At 47.6% G+C, this 22,477-nt stretch overlaps 1 protein-coding gene across 12 annotated transcripts in view; it reads left to right on the top strand.

The window, feature by feature from the left end:
* Nucleotides 1–22,477, top strand: part of LOC139563233 (aryl hydrocarbon receptor nuclear translocator 2) — a 95,130-nt gene that overhangs the window by 56,475 nt on the left and 16,178 nt on the right. For all 12 annotated transcript variants that reach the window (XM_071381673.1, XM_071381677.1, XM_071381675.1 and 9 more), the window contains 4 exons: nucleotides 8,307–8,458; nucleotides 17,210–17,285; nucleotides 19,798–19,921; nucleotides 22,286–22,388. In XM_071381673.1, coding sequence (XP_071237774.1) covers nucleotides 8,307–8,458; nucleotides 17,210–17,285; nucleotides 19,798–19,921; nucleotides 22,286–22,388 — 455 coding nt within the window. The remainder of the gene's footprint in view (nucleotides 1–8,306; nucleotides 8,459–17,209; nucleotides 17,286–19,797; nucleotides 19,922–22,285; nucleotides 22,389–22,477) is intronic.

Consider the following 22,477-nt stretch of genomic DNA (forward strand, 5'->3'; position numbering starts at 1 on the left):
CATCAGGGACTTGCAACTATAGTTGACAGACACAGGCAGGTAGACACAGGCAGGACAGACACAGGCAGGTAGCACGAGAGACAGACAGACACAGGTAGGTAGCACGAGAGACAGACAGACACAGGCAGGTAGCACGAGAGACAGACAGACACAGGCAGGTAGCACGAGAGACAGACAGACACATGCAGGTAGCGCAGCAGACAGACAGACACATGCAGGTAGCGCAAGAGACCGACAGACATACACAGGCGGGTAGCGGGAGAGACAGACAGATACAGGCAGGTAGCGAGAGAGACGGACAGGTAAAGGGACAGGTGGAGGGACAGACGGACAGGTAGAGAGAGAGACGCTGGTACCTTTGTGTTCAGGTATTGACAGTCCAATAGCTTTGGCTCTCAGCTGTTAGTGAGTGTCAGCTTTGATTGGTTTGTATGCGATTGACTTTTGTACAACAGTTTTTCTTGGCAGAAAACCATTTTTGTTTTACCAGCCTACTGAACGACACACACACACGTAGCGTGTAGGAACCACTCCAGCTCAGGTAACGACACACACACACGTAGCGTGTAGGAACCACTCCAGCTCAGGTAACGACACACACACACGTAGCGTGTAGGAACCACTCCAGCTCAGGTAACGACACACACACACGTAGCGTGTAGGAACCACTCCAGCTCAGGTAACGACACACACACACGTAGCGTGTAGGAACCACTCCAGCTCAGGTAACGACACACACACACGTAGCGTGTAGGAACCACTCCAGCTCAGGTAATGAAACACACACACGTAGCGTGTAGGAACCACTCCAGCTCAGGTAACGACACACACACACGTAGCGTGTAGGAACCACTCCAGCTCAGGTAACGACACACACACACGTAGCGTGTAGGAACCACTCCAGCTCAGGTAATGACACACACACACGTAGCGTGTAGGAACCACTCCAGCTCAGGTAATGACACACACACACGTAGCGTGTAGGAACCACTCCAGCTCAGGTAACGACACACACACACGTAGCGTGTAGGAACCACTCCAGCTCAGGTAACGACACACACACACGTAGCGTGTAGGAACCACTCCAGCTCAGGTAACGACAGACACACACGTAGCGTGTAGGAACCACTCCAGCTCAGGTAACGACACACACACACGTAGCGTGTAGGAACCACTCTAGCTCAGGTAACGACACACACACACGTAGCGTGTAGGAACCACTCCAGCTCAGGTAACGACACACACACACGTAGCGTGTAGGAACCACTCCAGCTCAGGTAACGACACACACACACGTAGCGTGTAGGAACCACTCCAGCTCAGGTAACGACACACACACACGTAGCGTGTAGGAACCACTCCAGCTCAGGTAACGACACACACACACGTAGCGTGTAGGAACCACTCCAGCTCAGGTAACGACACACACACACGTAGCGTGTAGGAACCACTCCAGCTCAGGTAATGACACACACACACGTAGCGTGTAGGAACCACTCCAGCTCAGGTAACGACACACACACACACGTAGCGTGTAGGAACCACTCCAGCTCAGGTAACGACACACACACACGTAGCGTGTAGGAACCACTCCAGCTCAGGTAACGACACACACACACGTAGCGTGTAGGAACCACTCCAGCTCAGGTAACGACACACACACACGTAGTGTGTAGGAACCACTCCAGCTCAGGTAATCACACACACACACGTAGCGTGTAGGAACCACTCCAGCTCAGGTAACGACACACACACACGTAGCGTGTAGGAACCACTCCAGCTCAGGTAACGACACACACACACGTAGCGTGTAGGAACCACTCCAGCTCAGGTAATGACACACACACGTAGCGTGTAGGAACCACTCCAGCTCAGGTAATGACAGATTGAGAGATAGAGATGAGGGTTGTAAGTATTTTTCTCAAATGCACTTCGTTCTCTTGCACACCATCTCTCTCTTGCTCCCTCTCTCTCTCTCTCTCTCTCTCTCTCTCTCCTTTCCCCTCAGCTCCTCTCTCTCTCCTGCTCTCTCTCTCTCTCTCTCTCTCCTTTCCCCTCAGCTCCTCTCTCTCTCCTGCTCTCTCTCTCTCTCTCCTTTCCCCTCAGCTCCTCTCTCTCTCCTGCTCTCTTTCTCTCCCTTCTCCTCAGCTCCTCTCTCTCTCCTGCTCTCTTTCTCTCCCTTCCCCTCAGCTCCTCTCTACCTCCTGCTCTCTTTCTCTCCCTTCCCCTCAGCTCCTCTCTACCTCCTGCTCTCTCTCTCTCTCTCCTTTCCCCTCAGCTCCTCTCTCTCTCCTGCTCTCTCTCTCTCTCTCTCTCTCCTTTCCCCTCAGCTCCTCTCTCTCTCCTGCTCTCTCTCTCTCTCTCCTTTCCCCTCAGCTCCTCTCTCTCTCCTGCTCTCTTTCTCTCCCTTCTCCTCAGCTCCTCTCTCTCTCCTGCTCTCTTTCTCTCCCTTCCCCTCAGCTCCTCTCTACCTCCTGCTCTCTTTCTCTCCCTTCCCCTCAGCTCCTCTCTACCTCCTGCTCTCTTTCTCTCCCTTCCCCTCAGCTCCTCTCTACCTCCTGCTCTCTTTCTCTCCCTTCCCCTCAGCTCCTCTCTCTCTCCTGCTCTCTTTCCCTCCATTCCCCTCAGCTCCTCTCTCTCTCCTGCTCTCTTTCTCTCCCTTCCCCTCAGCTCCTCTCTCTCTCCTGCTCTCTTTCTCTCCCTTCCCCTCAGCTCCTCTCTCTCTCCTGCTCTCTTTCTCTCCCTTCCCCTCAGCTCCTCTTTCTCTCCTGCTCTCTTTCTCTCCCTTCCCCTCAGCTCCTCTCTACCTCCTGCTCTCTTTCTCTCCCTTCCCCTCAGCTCCTCTCTCTCTCCTGCTCTCTTTCTCTCCCTTCCCCTCAGCTCCTCTCTCTCTCCTGCTCTCTTTCTCTCCCTTCCCCTCAGCTCCTCTCTCTCTCCTGCTCTCTTTCTCTCCCTTCCCCTCAGCTCCTCTCTCTCTCCTGCTCTCTTTCTCTCCCTTCCCCTCAGCTCCTCTCTACCTCCTGCTCTCTTTCTCTCCCTTCCCCTCAGCTCCTCTCTACCTCCTGCTCTCTTTCTCTCCCTTCCCCTCAGCTCCTCTCTCTCTCCTGCTCTTTCTCTCCCTTCCCCTCAGCTCCTCTCTCTCTCTCCTGTTCTCTTTCTCTCCCTTCCCCTCAGCTCCTCTCTCTCTCCTGCTCTCTTTCTCTCCCTTCCCCTCAGCTCCTCTCTACCTCCTGCTCTCTTTCTCTCCCTTCCCCTCAGCTCCTCTCTACCTCCTGCTCTCTTTCTCTCCCTTCCCCTCAGCTCCTCTCTCTCCTGTTCTCTTTCTCTCCCTTCCCCTCAGCTCCGCTCTCTCTCCTGCTCTCTTTCTCTCCCTTCCCCTCAGCTCCTCTCTCTCTCCTGCTCTCTTTCTCTCCCTTCCCCTCAGCTCCTCTCTCTCTCCTGCTCTCTTTCTCTCACTTCCCCTCAGCTCCTCTCTCTCTCCTGCTCTCTTTCTCTCCCTTCCCCTCAGCTCCTCTCTACCTCCTGCTCTCTTTCTCTCCCTTCCCCTCAGCTCCTCTCTCTCTCCTGCTCTCTTTCTCTCCCTTCCCCTCAGCTCCTCTCTCTCTCCTGCTCTTTCTCTCCCTTCCCCTCAGCTCCTCTCTCTCTCCTGCTCTCTTTCTCTCCCTTCCCCTCAGCTCCTCTCTCTCTCCTGCTCTCTTTCTCTCCCTTCCCCTCAGCTCCTCTCTCTCTCCTGCTCTCTTTCTCTCCCTTCCCCTCAGCTCCTCTCTCTCTCCTACTCTCTTTCTCTCCCTTCCCCTCAGCTCCTCTCTCTCTCTCCTGCTATCTTTCTCTCCCTTCCCCTCAGCTCCTCTCTACCTCCTGCTCTCTTTCTCTCCCTTCCCCTCAGCTCCTCTCTCTCTCCTGCTCTCTTTCTCTCCCTTCCCCTCAGCTCCCCTCTCTCTCCTGCTCTCTTTCTCTCCCTTCCCCTCAGCTCCTCTCTCTCCTGCTCTCTTTCTCTCCCTTCCCCTCAGCTCCTCTCTCTCTCCTGCTCTCTTTCTCTCCCTTCCCCTCAGCTCCTCTCTACCTCCTACTCTCTTTCTCTCCCTTCCCCTCAGCTCCTCTCTACCTCCTGCTCTCTTTCTCTCCCTTCCCCTCAGCTCCTCTCTCTCTCCTGCTCTCTTTCTCTCCCTTCCCCTCAGCTCCTCTCTCTCTCCTGCTCTCTTTCTCTCCCTTCCCCTCAGCTCCTCTCTCTCTCCTGCTCTCTTTCTCTCCCTTCCCCTCAGCTCCTCTCTCTCTCCTGCTCTCTTTCTCTCCCTTCCCCTCAGCTCCTCTCTCTCTCCTGCTCTCTTTCTCTCCCTTCCCCTCAGCTCCTCTCTACCTCCTGTCTCTCTATGTAGTTACCACTATCAGCCCGGCCTTAGTCGCTGACAGTAGAGTAGAAGTATTGGGATAATTGGTGGTCCGTCTTACCAGCTGTGTCCCAGATGGCACCCTATTCCCTTTATAGTGCACTACGTGCTCTGGTCTGAAGTAGTGCATTATGTAGGGAATATAGTGTCATTTGGGGCGCACGCTCTGGGCTGTAGCCCCATCCTGCCCTGGCCTTTCACTTCCTGGGATAATCTCTCATACAGGTAATCATGACCTAGAAGACACAAACACACACACGCACAAAAACAGAGATACAAACAAGCACGGACACACACCTTCCAGTGTCTCTGTAGGTGAATCTCAAATCACGCTCAGTTCCATACACATAGTGCACTACTTATCCCCAGGCTCAGGACAGCAGTGGTGCACTACATAGCCCCAGGCTCAGGACAGCAGTGGTGCACTACTTATCCCCAGGCTCAGGACAGCAGTGGTGCACTACTTATCCCCAGGCTCAGGACAGCAGTGGTGCACTACATAGCCCCAGGCTCAGGACAGCAGTGGTGCACTACATAGCCCCAGGCTCAGGACAGCAGTGGTGCACTACATAGCCCCAGGCTCAGGACAGCAGTGGTGCACTACATAGCCCCAGGCTCAGGACAGCAGTGGTGCACTACATAGCCCCAGGCTCAGGACAGCAGTGGTGCACTACATAGCCCCAGGCTCAGGACAGCAGTGGTGCACTACATAGCCCCAGGCTCAGGACAGCAGTGGTGCACTACATAGCCCCAGGCTCAGGACAGCAGTGGTGCACTACATAGCCCCAGGCTCAGGACAGCAGTGGTGCACTACATAGCCCCAGGCTCAGGACAGCAGTGGTGCACTACATAGCCCCAGGCTCAGAACAGCAGTGGTGCACTACATAGCCCCAGGCTCAGGACAGCAGTGGTGCACTACATAGCCCCAGGCTCAGGACAGCAGTGGTGCACTACATAGCCCCAGGCTCAGGACAGCAGTGGTGCACTACATAGCCCCAGGCTCAGGACAGCAGTGGTGCACTACATAGCCCCAGGCTCAGGACAGCAGTGGTGCACTACATAGCCCCAGGCTCAGGACAGCAGTGGTGCACTACATAGCCCCAGGCTCAGGACAGCAGTGGTGCACTACATAGCCCCAGGCTCAGGACAGCAGTGGTGCACTACATAGCCCCAGGCTCAGGACAGCAGTGGTGCACTACATAGCCCCAGGCTCAGGACAGCAGTGGTGCACTACATAGCCCCAGGCTCAGGACAGCAGTGGTGCACTACATAGCCCCAGGCTCAGGACAGCAGTGGTGCACTACATAGCCCCAGGCTCAGGATAGCAGTGGTGCACTACATAGCCCCAGGCTCAGGACAGCAGTGGTGCACTACATAGCCCCAGGCTCAGGACAGCAGTGGTGCACTACATAGCCCCAGGCTCAGGACAGCAGTGGTGCACTACATAGCCCCAGGCTCAGGACAGCAGTGGTGCACTACATAGCCCCAGGCTCAGGACAGCAGTGGTGCACTACATAGCCCCAGGCTCAGAACAGCAGTGGTGCACTACATAGGGAATAGTATGCCATTTGAGATTTGCTGCCAAGAACAACGGACTGCTCCACTATCTCTTCCTGTTACTGAGGTCACAGGTCATACATTCTGACCAATAGGATGCTCACTCCCTCCCTAGCCCATGTTTAAACAATGAGATATGCGCTGAATAAAAGGTGCGGTCGAAACGCGGCTAATCCACATTTGCTCAAGTCAATAAGGAAATCGTGCCTTTTTCTCAAAATGAGATTACATTTCTGGCCTTCTCCCGCTGTTGTTTAGCTGGTGGTGCCCTCTGTGTGAAAGGAAAACCACTTTTCCATGTCTCTGAGATTGTCCACAGAGCTTTCATTACGAATGGCCATTTCAGATCCCCTAACTCAGGGGTGTCAAACTCAAATACCCAGTGGGCCAAAATGTAAAACCTGAACAAAGTCGCGGGCCAACATTGAACAAATGAACCTTTTAATATGGACCCAAACAAGTTTTGCTTTAACATTGAATATGGAACAAGCATCGCTTATTACCATACAATATATCATTTAATAGTGGAGACATGCAAAATCGAATTTCAAATGAAAAAACACATCAATGGCATTCATTTATTAAATAAATAAAATTTAAATAAAAATTGTATGCCTCTTTTCTATTTGCAGCCTTCTGATTTAAATACCAAAATAAACTTTTTCCACTGGCTAATAATTTTACAAATAAAATGATAATAAATCAATCAACCATTCAAGCCCATGCCTTGTAGCAAGAAAAAGTGCACAAAGAAAACATTAATTATTGCACACTGATCTAATCTGATGTGCCCAAGCCAGATACCTGGCATCTCCTCTTGGATGCTAGTTCATCAATGTCTGGGCTCAGGCTCTGAGCTGAAGAAATCCTCAGTATCGAGCGAAGGTGTTCATCAGTCAGACGTCTCCTGTGAGTTGTTTTGGTCATCTTCATCGAGGAGAAAAGTTGCTCGCATAGATAAGTGCTGCCGAACATGGAGAGCATCTGAGCAGCTTGGGTGCGGAGCTGAGGCATTGTGTCAGGGATGAACCGTGGAAACTGTGCGGCGCCCACAGCATCATACTTTGACTTCAGCGTGTCGTTGCACTGGAGTTCAATCAGCTCCATTTGGATGTTGGTTGGTGCATTTTCCACATCAACTGCGAAGGGATTACTAAGCAGTTCAAACCTACATTTCTGGACATCGAAGTCGGCAAATCGCCGGCTAAACTCAGCGGCGAGAACACTGAGTTTTTCAGCAAACTGTGCGCATGGGAACACGGCGGTAGAGATCTGCGCTTTTATGGTTTGGCAGCAGGGAAAATGGCAATGGTTTCCTTGCAGCATCTGATTCTCCCACAGGCACAGTTTAGTTTTAAAGGCCCTCACTGCAGCGTACATGTCTGTGATGATGCGCCCCCGCCCCTGAAGCTGCAGGTTCAGCGCATCGAGATGGCTCGAGATGTCACAGAGAAAGATATTCTGCCTCCCACTTGTCCAGAAAGCTCCTGTTTTCTGCCTTTCTTTTCGCCATTTTTGGGAAGGGATAGCGCGCTGACAGTTGTAGCGTCTATGTTGCTATGACTACTGTCACAGAGGAGAGGGCGTTTCTGGGTCCTGTCCTGATTGGCGCGCGAAAACAACAGCAGAGCATTATGGGATTCGTAGTATTAGCGGTGAATGCGCTGTATAATACCGGCGGGCCAGCTCTAGTAGTAATTTGGTATTGTCTCGCGGGCCAAATATAATTACCCCGCGGGCCAAATCTGGCCCGCGGGCCAGAGTTTGACACCCATGCCCTAACTGAAAGCCATTTTGCATTTAGATGCAAAGCAGCACATCCATTAGCCAGATTGACAGCTGAGGTTCACTGGTATGCTTATGGAGGGAATATTCAGAGAGAGAGAGAGGTAGGTGTGTGTGTGTGTGTGTGTTTCCGAGTGTTTGTTCAGAATGGTATGGTAGGAGAGGTATGGGTGGAGAGATTAGACTGGGTGGAACCGAAAACCGAAAGTCTTCTGAAGTCCACCTGATTTCCACGCTCCACACCCAAGATGGAGAAACTCTCCAGGAAGACGTCAGCTTGACAGTGATCGATTAAAGCTGACCAAATAAGAAATTAATCAGCCTTTTTTGTTGAGTACTCCCAACTCCTTCCTGCCTCAAATGACTCCTTTTTCTTCTTGTAAGATGGAGGAACATTTCTCTCTCTTCTGTTTCTCTCTGTCTCTCTGCAATATGTGTTGACCCCCCCACAAACACACACGCAAGGGTCCCCTTCCCTCCATTCTAGGTGGTCAGATTGTCTGCGATGTGTCTTATCTAACCTTTGTCCTCCCTCCCTCCCTCCCTCCCTCCCTCCCTCCCTCCCTCTCTCTCCAGGTGGTAAAGTTGAAAGGCCAGGTGTTGTCTGTGATGTACAGGTTTCGTATGAAGAACAGAGAGTGGATGTTAATCCGCACCAGCTCCTTCACCTTCCAGAACCCCTACTCTGATGAGATCGAGTACATCATCTGTACCAACACCAACGTCAAGTAGGTGGACGCGCACACACGGACCGACGCGCACACACGAACAAATTTACTTACACAGACCACACACACACTCACACAGAGATAGACACTGAGTAATAAACATACAAATGTGTGTGTAAATTGTTGACACATGTTTCACGTCCTGGGACAGAAATGGACCAGCGGAATGTTCTAGACCAGGGTTTCCCAGTTTTTTTGCCCTTGCGCTACACAGCTGATTTAAAATGATCAAAGCTTGATGATGAGTTGGAAAGATGTCTGACATGTCCAAAGGAAATCCTCAATAGAAATACTGTGAAACTCCTCCTGGCTGCTTTTAACATCTGTTGTACTCTCTGCATGTGTCTGGACTGGAATGACTCTACACACACCACTGACACTTCACTGAATGCTCTGGTTGTTAACACACAGTCACACACACACAGTCACACATACGCACACACACACATGCACACGCCGTGCTCGTGCAACCGACACACACTGACTGACTATTAACACCAGTGTGACAGCATACAGGTCTGCTGCCCCAGTCAGTCGTAATATTGACAGTACATGGCGTTGGAATGGTAGCAGTATGTTTTGCTACCAGCTGTTAAAGGTTCAGTATGGAGGATAATATTAACAGTGTTTTATTGATTCACGCCATATTAATAAGGTGTTAAATTAAACATTTAAGGAAAGTATGTGTGGAACTTGGCCCGTTTTCCGTTCTCTAAACAGTGTGTTTTGTAGGAAGACCGGTTCCAGGTTGTGTTTGTTTTGGTCCCTCAGGTTGCACAAACCTGTTGGTTGGACTCTGGGCTACAATGGAGGATAGCCAGAACTGGGAGTACTGATCTAGGATCAGATCCCTCTATCCATGTATTTTTATTAATTGTGATCTAAAAGGCAAAACTGATCCTAAGTCAGCACTCCTACTCTGATACGCTTGATACATAATGTCCCCATTGAATATGTGCTGTGACCAGGCCTCCAGTCTTAAAAGCTTTCAATTTTCTTCTGGTCCACCATGATGTGCATACCAATGTCTTTAAACACAGCCTTTAGCCATCAGCCTAGAAGGACTAGAGTGACCAGTTATAATAGTCACCTTTTTATTTCCTGCATAGCGTTTACCAGTGATGCCATATTTTGTCTGTTTGGGAAACACTGCTGTAGCAGGCCCAGTCATCCCCTCTAGCTATAGCAGGCCCAGTCATCCCCTCTAGCTATAGCAGGCCCAGTTATCCCCTTTATCTGTAGCAGGCCCAGTTATCCCCTCTAGCTGTAGCAGGCCCAGTCATCCACTCTAGCTGTAGCAGGCCCAGTTATCCCCTCTAGCTGTAGCAGGCCCAGTTATCCCCTCTGGCTGTAGCAGGCCCAGTTATCCCCTCTAGCTGTAGCAGGCCCAGTTATCCCCTCTAGCAGATACTGTATTGTAGAGTGTATGTGTGTGTGTGTATTTGTGCACGTGTGAGTTTGTGGATGCGTGTGCATGCCTGAGCGCGTTTGTGTTTACGTACACGTGTTAACCTGTTAAGTGCGCGTGACTGCTTACCTGCACGGTTTTTCACCTGCACTACCAGGTCCTGGTCAGTAGGGGGCGGTAGCGTCACTGTTGATTTAGTCACCGTGCCTAGATAGAGGCCAGAGAGGAAAAGGAAAGGCCTTTTAGTGGTTGAAGAATCAGAGAATGGATGCAACCCTCATACCCCAGGACCATCAACATTGACTTTAAACTTGACGCTTCCAACACTCACATCCCACTCACACTCCAGAGAACTGGGGAAACACTGGAAGAGTCCCGTTATTCAGTTTGTTCTAGATTGTTCTGCTCTCTCCTCCACCCGTCTGTGTGTGTCTGTGTGGAAACATGCTCTGAAACATCATTTTCTCAATTTCCTCAGACATTATAAGGACTTAAGAAAGGTAGTAACAGAATGTTTCTGGAGATCAGATTAGCGGAGTAAACATTCCATTGTGTGTGTGTGTGTGTACGTGTGTGTGTGTGCGTGTGCGTGTGCGTGTGTGTGTGTGTGTGTGTACGCATGCGTGTGCATCCCTGTGTGTGCTCCGTTGTCTGGCAGTGTTCTGTCTAGCGGAGGTGAGAGCCAGGGCAGTGGAAACCTGGCTGACTACAGACTGGGTGGTAGATTTATGGGCTGCATAAAATATCTCATCTCATTCATCAACCCTCTACAACAGTTGTGAAGCTCAGCATCTGACCACTGGGGTACCTGAGCCAGTCTCACACACACACACACACACACACACACACACACACACACACACACACACACACACACACACACACAGGGTTATGAGACAGACCATCTGGTTGTTGGTGTAACTGAGTGTTACTCTATCGTAAATGTATTGTTCGTGAGACACCACTCTGTTTCTTCTCTCTCATCTCTGGTGTGCACTCGTTCACTTCCCCTCCAAGATTTAAGAGTGTTTGATTGATGTCAAGCGACTGCCATATTTCTTTCCTATGGGTCCTGGTCAAAACCACTGCACTATGTAGGGAGTAGGATGCCATTTGGGACGCATACCAATGCTTTAACATTCTTGAGGGGGAGTGAATGAGTGCACACTTCATAAATTATGGAAAGAATATAGGGATCTGGACAATGTCTTTACTCTCCTGGGTTATACCCCCTCTCATATTGGATATCTCTTCACCAACGATAGATTACACACTCAATCATTTCTGGAGAACTAGCTGGGCATATATCTATGTATACAGCCCATATATAACCACACACACAAACACACACAGAGTGCAGGCCGTATGTCATTACTGTGGTAGCGACTACTACTGGACCAAATACATAAAGTAAGATGTAGCCAGTGGAGAAAGCCCTGTTATTTCAGAGCTGGCTGCAGTACACACTGTAGGCCTTGGACAATAACAATACCATACCATGCATGGTGAATCTGCACCTACACTATACATACAACAGTATGTGGATACCCCTTCAAATTAGTAGATTAGGCTATTTCAGCCACACCCGTTGCTGACAGGTGTATAAAATCGAACACACAGCCATGCAATCTCCACAGACAAACATTGGCAGAAGAATGGCCATACTGAAGAGCTCAGTGACTTTCAATGTGGCACCGTCATAGGATGCCACCTTTCCAAGCAGTCAGTTTGTACAATTTCTGCCCTGCTAAATGGTCTGTCCTCGGTTGTAACACTCACTACCGAGTTCCAAACTGCCTCTGGAAGAAACGTCAGCACAAGAACTGTTCGTCAGGAGCTTCATAAGATGGGTTTCTATGGCGAGCAGCCGCACACAAGCCTAAGATCACCATGCGCAATGCCAAGCGTCGGCTGGAGTGGTGTAAAGCTCACCGCGATTGGACTCTGGCGCAGTGGAAACGCGTTCTCTGAAGTGATGAATCACCCTTCACCATCTGGCAGTCCGACGGACAATTCTGGGTTTGGCGGATGCCAGGAGAATGCATAGTGCCTGTTTTTCATGGTTCGGGCCCCTTAGTTGCAATGACATTCTAGACAATTCTGTGCTTCCAACTTTGTGGCAACAGTTTGGGGAAGGCCCTTTCCTGTTTCAGCATGACAATGCCCCCATGCATAAAGCGAGGTCCGTACAGAAATGGTTTGTCGAGATTGGTGTGGAAGAACTTGACTGGCCTGCACAGAGCCCTAACCTCAACCCCATTGAAAATCATTAGGATTCATTGGAACGCTGACTGCGAGCCAGGCCTAATCGCCCAACATCAGTGCCCAACCACACTAACGCTCTTGTGGCTGAATGGAAGAAAGTCCCCACAGCAATGTTCCAACATCAAGTGGAAAGCCTTCCCAGAAGAGTGGGGGCTGTTATAGCAGCAAAGGGGGGACCAACTCCATATTAATGCCCATGATTCTGGAATGAGATGTTCAACAAGCAGGTGTTCACATACTGTTGGTCATGCAGTGTATCTGGATTAAAGGGAATGGCAACATTGTAATGGAGAGTGTGTATTCTAACAGCTCCAACAGTGTTGTAGCAGCTGCATGGTAGTGTGGTCTATGTTCCAACTGGCTTCCTGACTGTCCTTTAGCCTGTAGGAGTGCAGAAGGAGATGACTTTGGAGCCATGACAGACCCACACCTCACACACTGCCCTGTCTCAGTGTGCCTCAGTTGTTGAGCAAGCCGAACAGAGCCATCTGTAACAGTTAGTCATGTTGGCTGGCTCTAGGTAGGAACCACAAACTGAGATATTAGAGGCTAGCCTCCACTTCTGTTTCTGGCACTGTTTCTCTTTAGGAAGCCATCCGTGGAGGGCTTTTGTGTGTGCGTGCATGCATTGGCATTGTTACCATGGCTACAAGCCTCAGGCTGCTCGCTTGCACCCTTGCTACATCCCATCAGGCACTGCTGCGTGACCTGGCTGCGTCCCTCAGAACTCCACTATTAGGCCAGCTCTGAATGTGTGGGCAGAGAACACACACACACACCATAGCAGCCAAGTCACCAATGAAGCCATTCCCCATCCGCTGTTTAACACCGCTGGAGTTTACCCAGGGGCATCAGAGCAGAACAACAACAAATTATAAACCTTAGCAACTCATCTGCATCACACACACACACACACTTAAACACTTTCAAGCATACACACACACACGTACAAGTGCACACTTACAAACACACACACAAACACATCAGACACACACACTCTGAACCCCTGCCCTGATGTGAAAGAAAGAAAGAAATAACCGGTTCCGTTTTCATAATAATGTTTCTTCCCGACCGTGTGATGCAGAGTGCTGTAGAGGTGGTTCAACAGGAGACTTGTGTAACTGTGCTGGAAACTTGGCTGGATGTATTTTTGCACATTCTTCAGAAGTTCAAATATCCTCTGGAGTTTTCCTGGCCAAGTGTTATCCATCTTAGTCCTCTCTCAGTCCAGGTGACCCTCTGTGTGCTCAGCCCTCCTCCCTCCCTACATCTCTACCTCCTATTCTCCTCTACTCCCCTCTCGTCTGGGAGAGAGAGAGAGAGAGAATATTCACCGCAAGTGTCTCTTTTAGAGGACACTAAGCAACACTTGACATAATGGGGTTTTGAAGTAGTTTGTTTTCCTCAGTGGAAGCTCTTTATCTTTATTCCTAGTGACAGGTGTTTTTGATCAGGACACAACACACAGGCATACACACACTGACACACTGGCCGTCATGTATTCTAGTTACTCACATTAGGTCGGTTGTCAGAAGCTAGGCTCTTATAGGCTGTGACGGCCAGGGCCACTAAGTTCAGCACAGCACCAGTCTATGTACACTGCTAGGGGACGCTTTCATGTTGTTAACACAAGTGTTTCCATCTCTCTCTCTCTCGCTCTCTCGCTCTCTCTCTCTCATGTTGTTAACACAAGTGTTTCCATCTCTCTCTCTCTTTGACATTCAGGAATTGATTTGTGGCAGGAAAGAAAGAAGTCGTTTCTCTCTCATTCTTTCTCTTAGATATTCAGTCATTTATTTGAGACAGGAAAGGAGGACTGTTGTGATGTACTTAGAGAAAGCAAAAAGAGACCAACAGAGATGAGCTGTCAATTTCCTACGGTCTGTCTGTGGACTCAAACCCAACTGGTCCTCTGTAGTCTAAAGTGGCCTCCTCCTCTCCTCATCGCATCTCCTCAGAGAGAGAGAGAGAGCTGCATACTTCTCATGGCAGGAGAAGAAAAACAGTTTGTTTCTCTGGGTAAATAGGAAATGTCAGGGTTGGATGCTCCAGAAAAGAACTTAGCAGGAAATCACTCCGAGGCTTCTGAAATTAAGGGCCTGAATTAGATGCTGTGGTGCAATTTGCCAGCGACAAATGGATTCGAGGCACAAGTGTGTGTGTGTAAAGTTTATCTGCCTGTGTGTGTGTGTGTGTGTGTGTGTGTGAGAAATACAGTCATTCTGTTGCCAGCTTACTAATGATGCATAAGAGCTGACAGGAGACATTCTGTCTGGAAATGGTTTTGAGTTTAAAAACAGCTCTTGAAACATCTTATTGCCGCCACATTGAATATTGGGAATATTTGTTTGCATGCAGGTGTTGCTCTTCTCGTTTAGGCATTCACAATACACCGACTGTGCAACAATGGATGTATCCCAGCTGGTACCCTAAGAGTGCACTACTATTGACCAGGGCCCATAGGAAGCTATGAAGGGAAAAGGGTGCCATTTGGGACACAGGTTATGTTATTCATTACATCACCTTTCCCCTACAAAACAAAAAGGCTTGTTTTTGAGAGTACCGAATTAGAATCTGTTGTATCCCAGTGTATAGAAGACATAGTTAGAATCTGTTGTCTCTGTCACGTTCGCTGCCTTCAAACTCCCTATCATAAATGAGCCAAGGCACAGCGTGCATGTAATTCCACATCTTTAATCGAAGTGAAACCTTTCACACAAAAAACAGGTAAACAGAATCAGAACGTGGCGCACACAAACACTCACAGAAAATAAATAATTACCCACAAACACAGGTGGGAAAAAGGCTGCCTAAGTATGATCCCCAATCAGAGACAACGATAGACAGCTGCCTCTGATTGGGAACCATACCAGGCCAAACAAAGAAATAAGAAAACTAGATTGCCCACCCAAATCACACCCTGACCTAACCAAATAGAGAAATAAAAAGGCTCTCTAAGGTCAGAGCGTGACAGTCTCCCAGTGTATAGAAGACACAGTTAGAATCTGTTGTTTCCCAGTGTATAGAAGATACAGTTAGAATCTGTTGTTTCCCAGTGTATAGAAGACACAGTTAGAATCTGTTGTTTCCCAGTGTATAGAAGACACAGTTAGAATCTGTTGTTTCCCAGTGTATAGAAGATACAGTTAGAATCTGTTGTTTCCCAGTGTATAGAAGACACAGTTAGAATCTGTTGTTTCCCAGTGTATAGAAGATACAGTTAGAATCTGTTGTTTCCCAGTGTATAGAAGACACAGTTAGAATCTGTTGTTTCCCAGTGTATAGAAGACAGTTAGAATCTGTTGTTTCCCAGTGTATAGAAGACACAGTTAGAATCTGTTGTTTCCCAGTGTATAGAAGATACAGTTAGAATCTGTTGTTTCCCAGTGTATAGAAGACACAGTTAGAATCTGTTGTTTCCCAATGTATAGAAGACACAGTTAGAATCTGTTGTTTCCGAGTGTATAGAAGACACAGTTAGAATCTGTTGTTTCCGAGTGTATAGAAGACACAGTTAGAATCTGTTGTTTCCCAGTGTATAGAAGACACAGTTAGAATCTGTTGTTTCCCAGTGTATAGAAGGCAGTTAGAATCTGTTGTTTCCCAGTGTATAGAAGACACAGTTAGAATCTGTTGTTTCCCAGTGTATAGAAGACGCAGTTAGAATCTGTTGTTTCCCAGTGTATAGAAGACGCAGTTAGAATCTGTTGTTTCCCAGTGTATAGAAGACACAGTTAGAATCTGTTGTTTCCGAGTGTATAGAAGACACAGTTAGAATCTGTTGTTTCCCAGTGTATAGAAGACACAGTTAGAATCTGTTGTTTCCCAGTGTATAGAAGACAGTTAGAATCTGTTGTTTCCCAGTGTATAGAAGACACAGTTAGAATCTGTTGTTTCCGAGTGTATAGAAGACACAGTTAGAATCTGTTGTTTCCCAGTGTATAGAAGACACAGTTAGAATCTGTTGTTTCCCAGTGTATAGAAGACACAGTTAGAATCTGTTGTTTCCCAGTGTATAGAAGACACAGTTAGAATCTGTTGTTTCCCAGTGTATAGAAGACACAGTTAGAATCTGTTGTTTCCCAGTGTATAGAAGACACAGTTAGAATCTGTTGTTTCCCAGTGTATAGAAGACACAGTTAGAATCTGTTGTTTCCCAGTGTATAGAAGACACAGTTAGAATCTGTTGTTTCCCAGTGTATAGAAGACACAGTTAGAATCTGTTGTTTCCCAGTGTATAGAAGACACAGTTAGAATCTGTTGTTTCCCAGTGTATAGAAGACAGTTAGAATCTGTTGTTTCCCAGTGTATAGAAGACACAGTTAGAATCTGTTGTTTCCCAGTGTATAGAAGACACAGTTAGAATCTGTTGTTTCCCAGTGTATAGAAGACACAGTTAGAATCTGTTGTTTCCCAGTGTATAGAAGACACAGTTAGAATCTGTTGTTTCCCAGTGTATAGAAGACACAGTTAGAATCTGTTGTTTCCCAGTGTATAGAAGACACAGTTAGAATCTGTTGTTTCCCAGTGTATAGAAGACAGTTAGAATCTGTTGTTTCCCAGTGTATAGAAGACAGTTAGAATCTGTTGTTTCCCAGTGTATAGAAGACACAGTTAGAATCTGTTGTTTCCCAGTGTATAGAAGACAGTTAGAATCTGCTCCTTGTTAAGAGGCAGAGCCTGGACATCTGTGAGTAGGGAGAGAGAACTAGAGCAAGGGAAAGCGAGAAAACAAGGGAATGATAAAGACAGAAAGGGATGGAGAGGAGTGAGAGCAGCCTGTTACCCCCTATAGTCATTCAGCACAGATGGACAGACCAGCTTGTAGTCTGTATTTAATAGTACATTCACAAAGGACCCTTAGGTTTTTCCAGTCGGTCAATGTTCTGATTTGTTCCACAGCCGTTAGGGTGCCAGGTGTGGTATCTCGCTGGTACGTTCGGATGCTGGTGTTTTGCTATTGTGTATCACTAACTTGACCATCTGTTACTAATAATACAATCTAAAGAGCGAACATATCAAAGTGATGGTATTGTGTGATTCTGTATTAATGTGTTGTCATTGTGTGTGTTCTCCAGGCAGCTCCAACAGCAGCAGCAGGCAGAGCTGGAGGTCCATCAGAGGGACGGCCTGACAGCCTATGACCTATCACAGGTACCCCACAGGACCCCTATAGCTGCCCTTATTATACCTGCCTGTTCATAATATAACATATAACATTGTGTCTTCCCTATACCCAGTGTAGCCCACTTACCTGTCCATACTCCTGGCTTTTCATGCTAGACAGCTTCTGAAGCTGTTGATTGTATGTCATTAAAGGCCCAGTGCAGTCAAAAATGTGATTTCCTCTGTTTTACAGTGGGGCAAAAAAGTATTTAGTCAGCCACCAATTGTGCAAGTTCTCCCACTTAAAAAGATGAGAGAGGCCTGTAATTTTCATCATAGGTACACTTCAACTATTGTAGGATTTTTAATGAATTTATTTGCAAATTATGGTGGAAAATAAGTATTTGGTCACCTACAAACAAGCAAGATTTCTGGCTCTCACAGACCTGTAACTTCTTCTTTAAGAGGCTCCTCTGTCCTCCACTCGTTACCTGTATTAATGGCACCTGTTTGAACTTGTTATCAGTATAAAAGACACCTGTCCACAACCTCAAACAGTCACACTCCAAACTCCACTATGGCCAAGACCAAAGAGCTGTCAAAGGACACCAGAAACAAAATTGTAGACCTGCACCAGGCTGGGAAGACTGAATCTGCAATAGGTAAGCAGCTTGGTTTGAAGAAATCAACTGTGGGAGCAATTATTAGGAAATGGAAGACATACAAGACCACTGATAATCTCCCTCGATCTGGGGCTCCATGCAAGATCTCACCCCGTGGGGTCAAAATGATCACAAGAACGGTGAGCAAAAATCCCAGAACCACACGGGGGGACCTAGTGAATGACCTGCAGAGAGCTGGGACCAAAGTAACAAAGCCTACCATCAGTAACACACTACGCCGCCAGGGACTCAAATCCTGCAGTGTCAGACGTGTCCCCCTGCTTAAGCCAGTACATGTCCAGGCCCGTCTGAAGTTTGCTAGAGAGCATTTGGATGATCCAGAAGAAGATTGGGAGAATGTCATATGGTCAGATGAAACCAAAATAGAACTTTTTGGTAAAAACTCAACTCGTCGTGTTTGGAGGACAAAGAATGCTGAGTTGCATCCAAAGAACACCATACCTACTGTGAAGCATGGGGGTGGAAACATCATGCTTTGGGGCTGTTTTTCTGCAAAGGGACCAGGACGACTGATCCGCGTAAAGGAAAGAATGAATGGGGCCATGTATCGTGAGATTTTGAGTGAAAACCTCCTTCCATCAGCAAGGGCATTGAAGATGAAACGTGGCTGGGTTTTTCAGCATGACAATGATCCCAAACACACCGCCCGGGCAACGAAGGAGTGGCTTCGTAAGAAGCATTTCAAGGTCCTGGAGTGGCCTAGCCAGTCTCCAGATCTCAACCCCATAGAAAATCTTTGGAGGCAGTTGAAAGTCCGTTTTGCCCAGCAACAGCCCCAAAACATCACTGCTCTAGAGGAGATCTGCATGGATGAATGGGCCAAAATACCAGCAAAAGTGTGTGAAAACCTTGTGAAGACTTACAGAAAACGTTTGACCTCTGTCATTGCCAACAAAGGGTATATAACAAAGTATTGAGAAACTTTTGTTATTGACCAAATACTTATTTTCCACCATAATTTGCAAATAAATTCATTAAAAATCCCACAATGTGATTTTCTGGATTTTCTTTTCTAATTTTGTCTGTCATAGTTGAAGTGTACCTATGATGAAAATTACAGGCCTCTCTCATCTTTTTAAGTGGGAGAACTTGCACAATTGGTGGCTGACTAAATACTTTTTTGCCCCACTGTATATATATTTACATACTATGAGGTTGGAATAATACTGTGAAATTGTGAATATTATGATAATGCCCTTTTTTAGGGTAAGAGCTATTTGAAAAGACCGCCTGAAATTTCAACCTGTTTTTGGTGGGATGGGTTTTGGTCTGACTGGTGACATCACCAGGTGGTCAATTAGTTAATAATAAGAAAGAGTTCCAAACCTCTGCCAATAACAGCTAGTTTTCAGTTTTCCCCTCACAGAAATTGCTCTTTGCTAAGAAGCTATTTTTGTTTCTTTATGACAATTTTTTATTGAAAAATGGTTGCATTGGACATTTAAGAGGGCTCGACTGTATAACAGGCTTGGGGTCAATTCCATTTTTATTCAGTCAATTCAGGAAGTAAACAGAAATGGAATTATTCCTCAATGATTGTCTGAGGGAAAAAACATTGAAATTGGAATTTCAGTCTAGCTCCTGAACTGACTAAATTCAAATGGAATTGATCCCAACCTTGCTGTATAAATACACTTTCTAGGGTTTCATTAAGTGAAGATGTCCTTCCCTCCTCACTTTCCTCTAGCTGTTGACTGTACATCAGTAGGGTTTCATTAAGTGAAGATGTCCTTCCCTCCTCACTTTCCTCTAGCTGTTGACTGTACATCAGTAGGGTTTCATTAAGTGAAGATGTCCTTCCCTCCTGTCTTTCCTCTAGCTGTTGACTGTACACCCTTGTATAAATGAAGTTATCCTTCCCTCCTGTCTCCCTCCAGGTGCCCGTTCCCAGTGTGGGAGGAGGGGTTCACGAGGCGGGCAAGAACACTGACAAGACGGACACCATGTTCTCACAGGAGAGAGACCCGCGCTTTGCTGACATGTACTCCGGCATCTCTGGCTGTACGACATCTAGTTATTTTCTCACCTCTACTCGTCTTTGTGTGTGTGTGTGTGTGTGTGTGTGTGTGTGTGTGTGTGTGTGTGTGTGTGTGTGTGTGTGTGTGTGTGTGTGTGTGTGTGTGTGTGTGTGTGTGTGTGTGTGTGTGTGTGTGTGTGTGTAGATAAGCGTTAATCAGCCAGTGTGTGTTGAAAGGCCCATGGTAGACGGTTGGTTGTGGTGGTGGTCTTTCATCCAGGGGAGAAATGTAAAACAACCTCCACACAATTCAATCAGAACTGGACTTTCTCTCTCTCGCTCTCTCTCCATTCCTTCCCTCTTTCTATCTCTCCATTCCCTCCCTCTCTGACTGTGGTGTATTTTATCTCTCTCTGAATGTCTCTGTCTGTCTCTCCCTCCCTATCTCTGTCTGGCTCTGTCTCTCCCTCCATCTCTCTCTTTCCCTCTGTCTTTCTCTCTGTATGTCTCTCTGTCTCTGTCTACCTCTCTCTGTCTGTCTCCCTCTCGGTCTCTGTCCCTCCCTCCCTCTCTTTGTCTCTGTCTCTCTCCCCCTCTGTCCGTCTCCCTTTCTCCGTCCCTCCCTCTCTGTCCGTCTCCCCCTCTCTGTCTGCCTCTCTTTCTGTCTGCTTTTCTTTCTCTCTAATGTCTCCGAATGTCTCTCTGAATGTCTCTCTGAATGTCTCTCTGAATGTCTCTCCCTCTGAATGTCTCTCAGAATGTCTCTCCCTCTGAATGTCTCTCTGAATGTCTCTCTGTATGTCTCTCCCTCTGAATGTCTCTCAGAATGTCTCTCCCTCTGAATGTCTCTCAGAATGTCTCTCTGAATGTCTGTCTGAATGTCTCTCTGAATGTCTCTCTGAATGTCTCTCCCTCTGAATGTCTCTCTGAATGTCTCTCTGAATGTCTCTCTGAATGTCTCTCCCTCTGAATGTCTCTCTGAATGTCTCTCTGAATGTCTCTCTGAATGTCTCTCCCTCAGAATGTCTCTCTGAATGTCTCTCTGAATGTCTCTCCCTCTGAATGTCTCTCTGAATGTCTCTCCCTCTGAATGTCTCTGAATGTCTCTCTGAATGTCTCTGAATGTCTCTCTGAATGTCTCTCTGAATGTCTGTCTGAATGTCTCTCTGAATGTCTGTCTGAATGTCTCTCCCTCTGAATGTCTCTCTGAATGTCTCTCCCTCTGAATGTCTCTCTGAATGTCTGTCTGAATGTCTCTCTGAATGTCTCTCTGAATGTCTCTCCCTCTGAATGTCTCTCTGAATGTCTGTCTGAATGTCTCTCTGAATGTCTCTCCCTCTGAATGTCCCTCTGAATGTCTCTCTGAATGTCTGTCTGAATGTCTCTCCCTCTGAATGTCTCTCAGAATGTCTCTCCCTCTGAATGTCTCTCTGAATGTCTGTCTGAATGTCTCTCCCTCTGAATGTCTCTCTGAATGTCTCTCTGAATGTCCCTCTGAATGTCTCTCCCTCTGAATGTCTCTCCCTCTGAATGTCTCTCCCTCTGAATGTCTCTCCCTCTGAATGTCTCTCCCTCTGAATGTCTCTCCCTCTGAATGTCTCTCCCTCTGAATGTCTCTCCCTCTGAATGTCTCTCTGAATGTCTCTCCCTCTGAATGTCTCTCCCTCTGAATGTCTCTCTGAATGTCTCTCTGAATGTCTCTCTGAATGTCTGTCTGAATGTCTCTCTGAATGTCTGTCTGAATGTCTCTCCCTCTGAATGTCTCTCTGAATGTCTGTCTGAATGTCTCTCTGAATGTCTCTCCCTCTGAATGTCCCTCTGAATGTCTCTCTGAATGTCTGTCTGAATGTCTCTCCCTCTGAATGTCTCTCAGAATGTCTCTCCCTCTGAATGTCTCTCTGAATGTCTGTCTGAATGTCTCTCTGAATGTCTGTCTGAATGTCTCTCCCTCTGAATGTCTCTCTGAATGTCTCTCTGAATGTCTCTCCCTCTGAATGTCTCTCCCTCTGAATGTCTCTCCCTCTGAATGTCTCTCCCTCTGAATGTCTCTCCCTCTGAATGTCTCTCCCTCTGAATGTCTCTCTGAATGTCTCTCTGAATGTCTCTCTGAATGTCTCTCTGAATGTCTCTCCCTCTGAATGTCTCTCTGAATGTCTCTCTGAATGTCTCTCTGAATGTCTCTCTGAATGTCCCTCTGAATGTCTCTCTGAATGTCTCTCTGAATGTCTCTCCCTCTGAATGTCTCTCTGAATGTCTCTCTGAATGTCTCTCCCTCTGAATGTCCCTCTGAATGTCTCTCCCTCAGAATGTCTCTCTGAATGTCTCTCTGAATGTCTCTCTGAATGTCTGTCTCTCCCTCTATACATCTCTCTCTATCTATAAACGGTGTGTGTATTGTGTGGTTCCAGCTGGTGAGAAGAAGATGATGGTTCCTTCGTCTACGGCGGGAGGTCAGCAGCTCTACTCCCAGAACTCTCCCTTCCAGCCCGGACACTCTGCCAAGAGCTTCAGGTACACCTCTCTGTGGGTCTGTGTGGGTCTCTGTGGGTCTGTGTGTACGTGCATGCATGCACATTAGCGTGTGTGTTTAAAGTTGAAAG

The sequence above is a fragment of the Salvelinus alpinus genome, chromosome 33 (assembly GCF_045679555.1).
Source record: "Salvelinus alpinus chromosome 33, SLU_Salpinus.1, whole genome shotgun sequence".
In the NCBI taxonomy this organism is placed as follows: domain Eukaryota; kingdom Metazoa; phylum Chordata; class Actinopteri; order Salmoniformes; family Salmonidae; genus Salvelinus; species Salvelinus alpinus.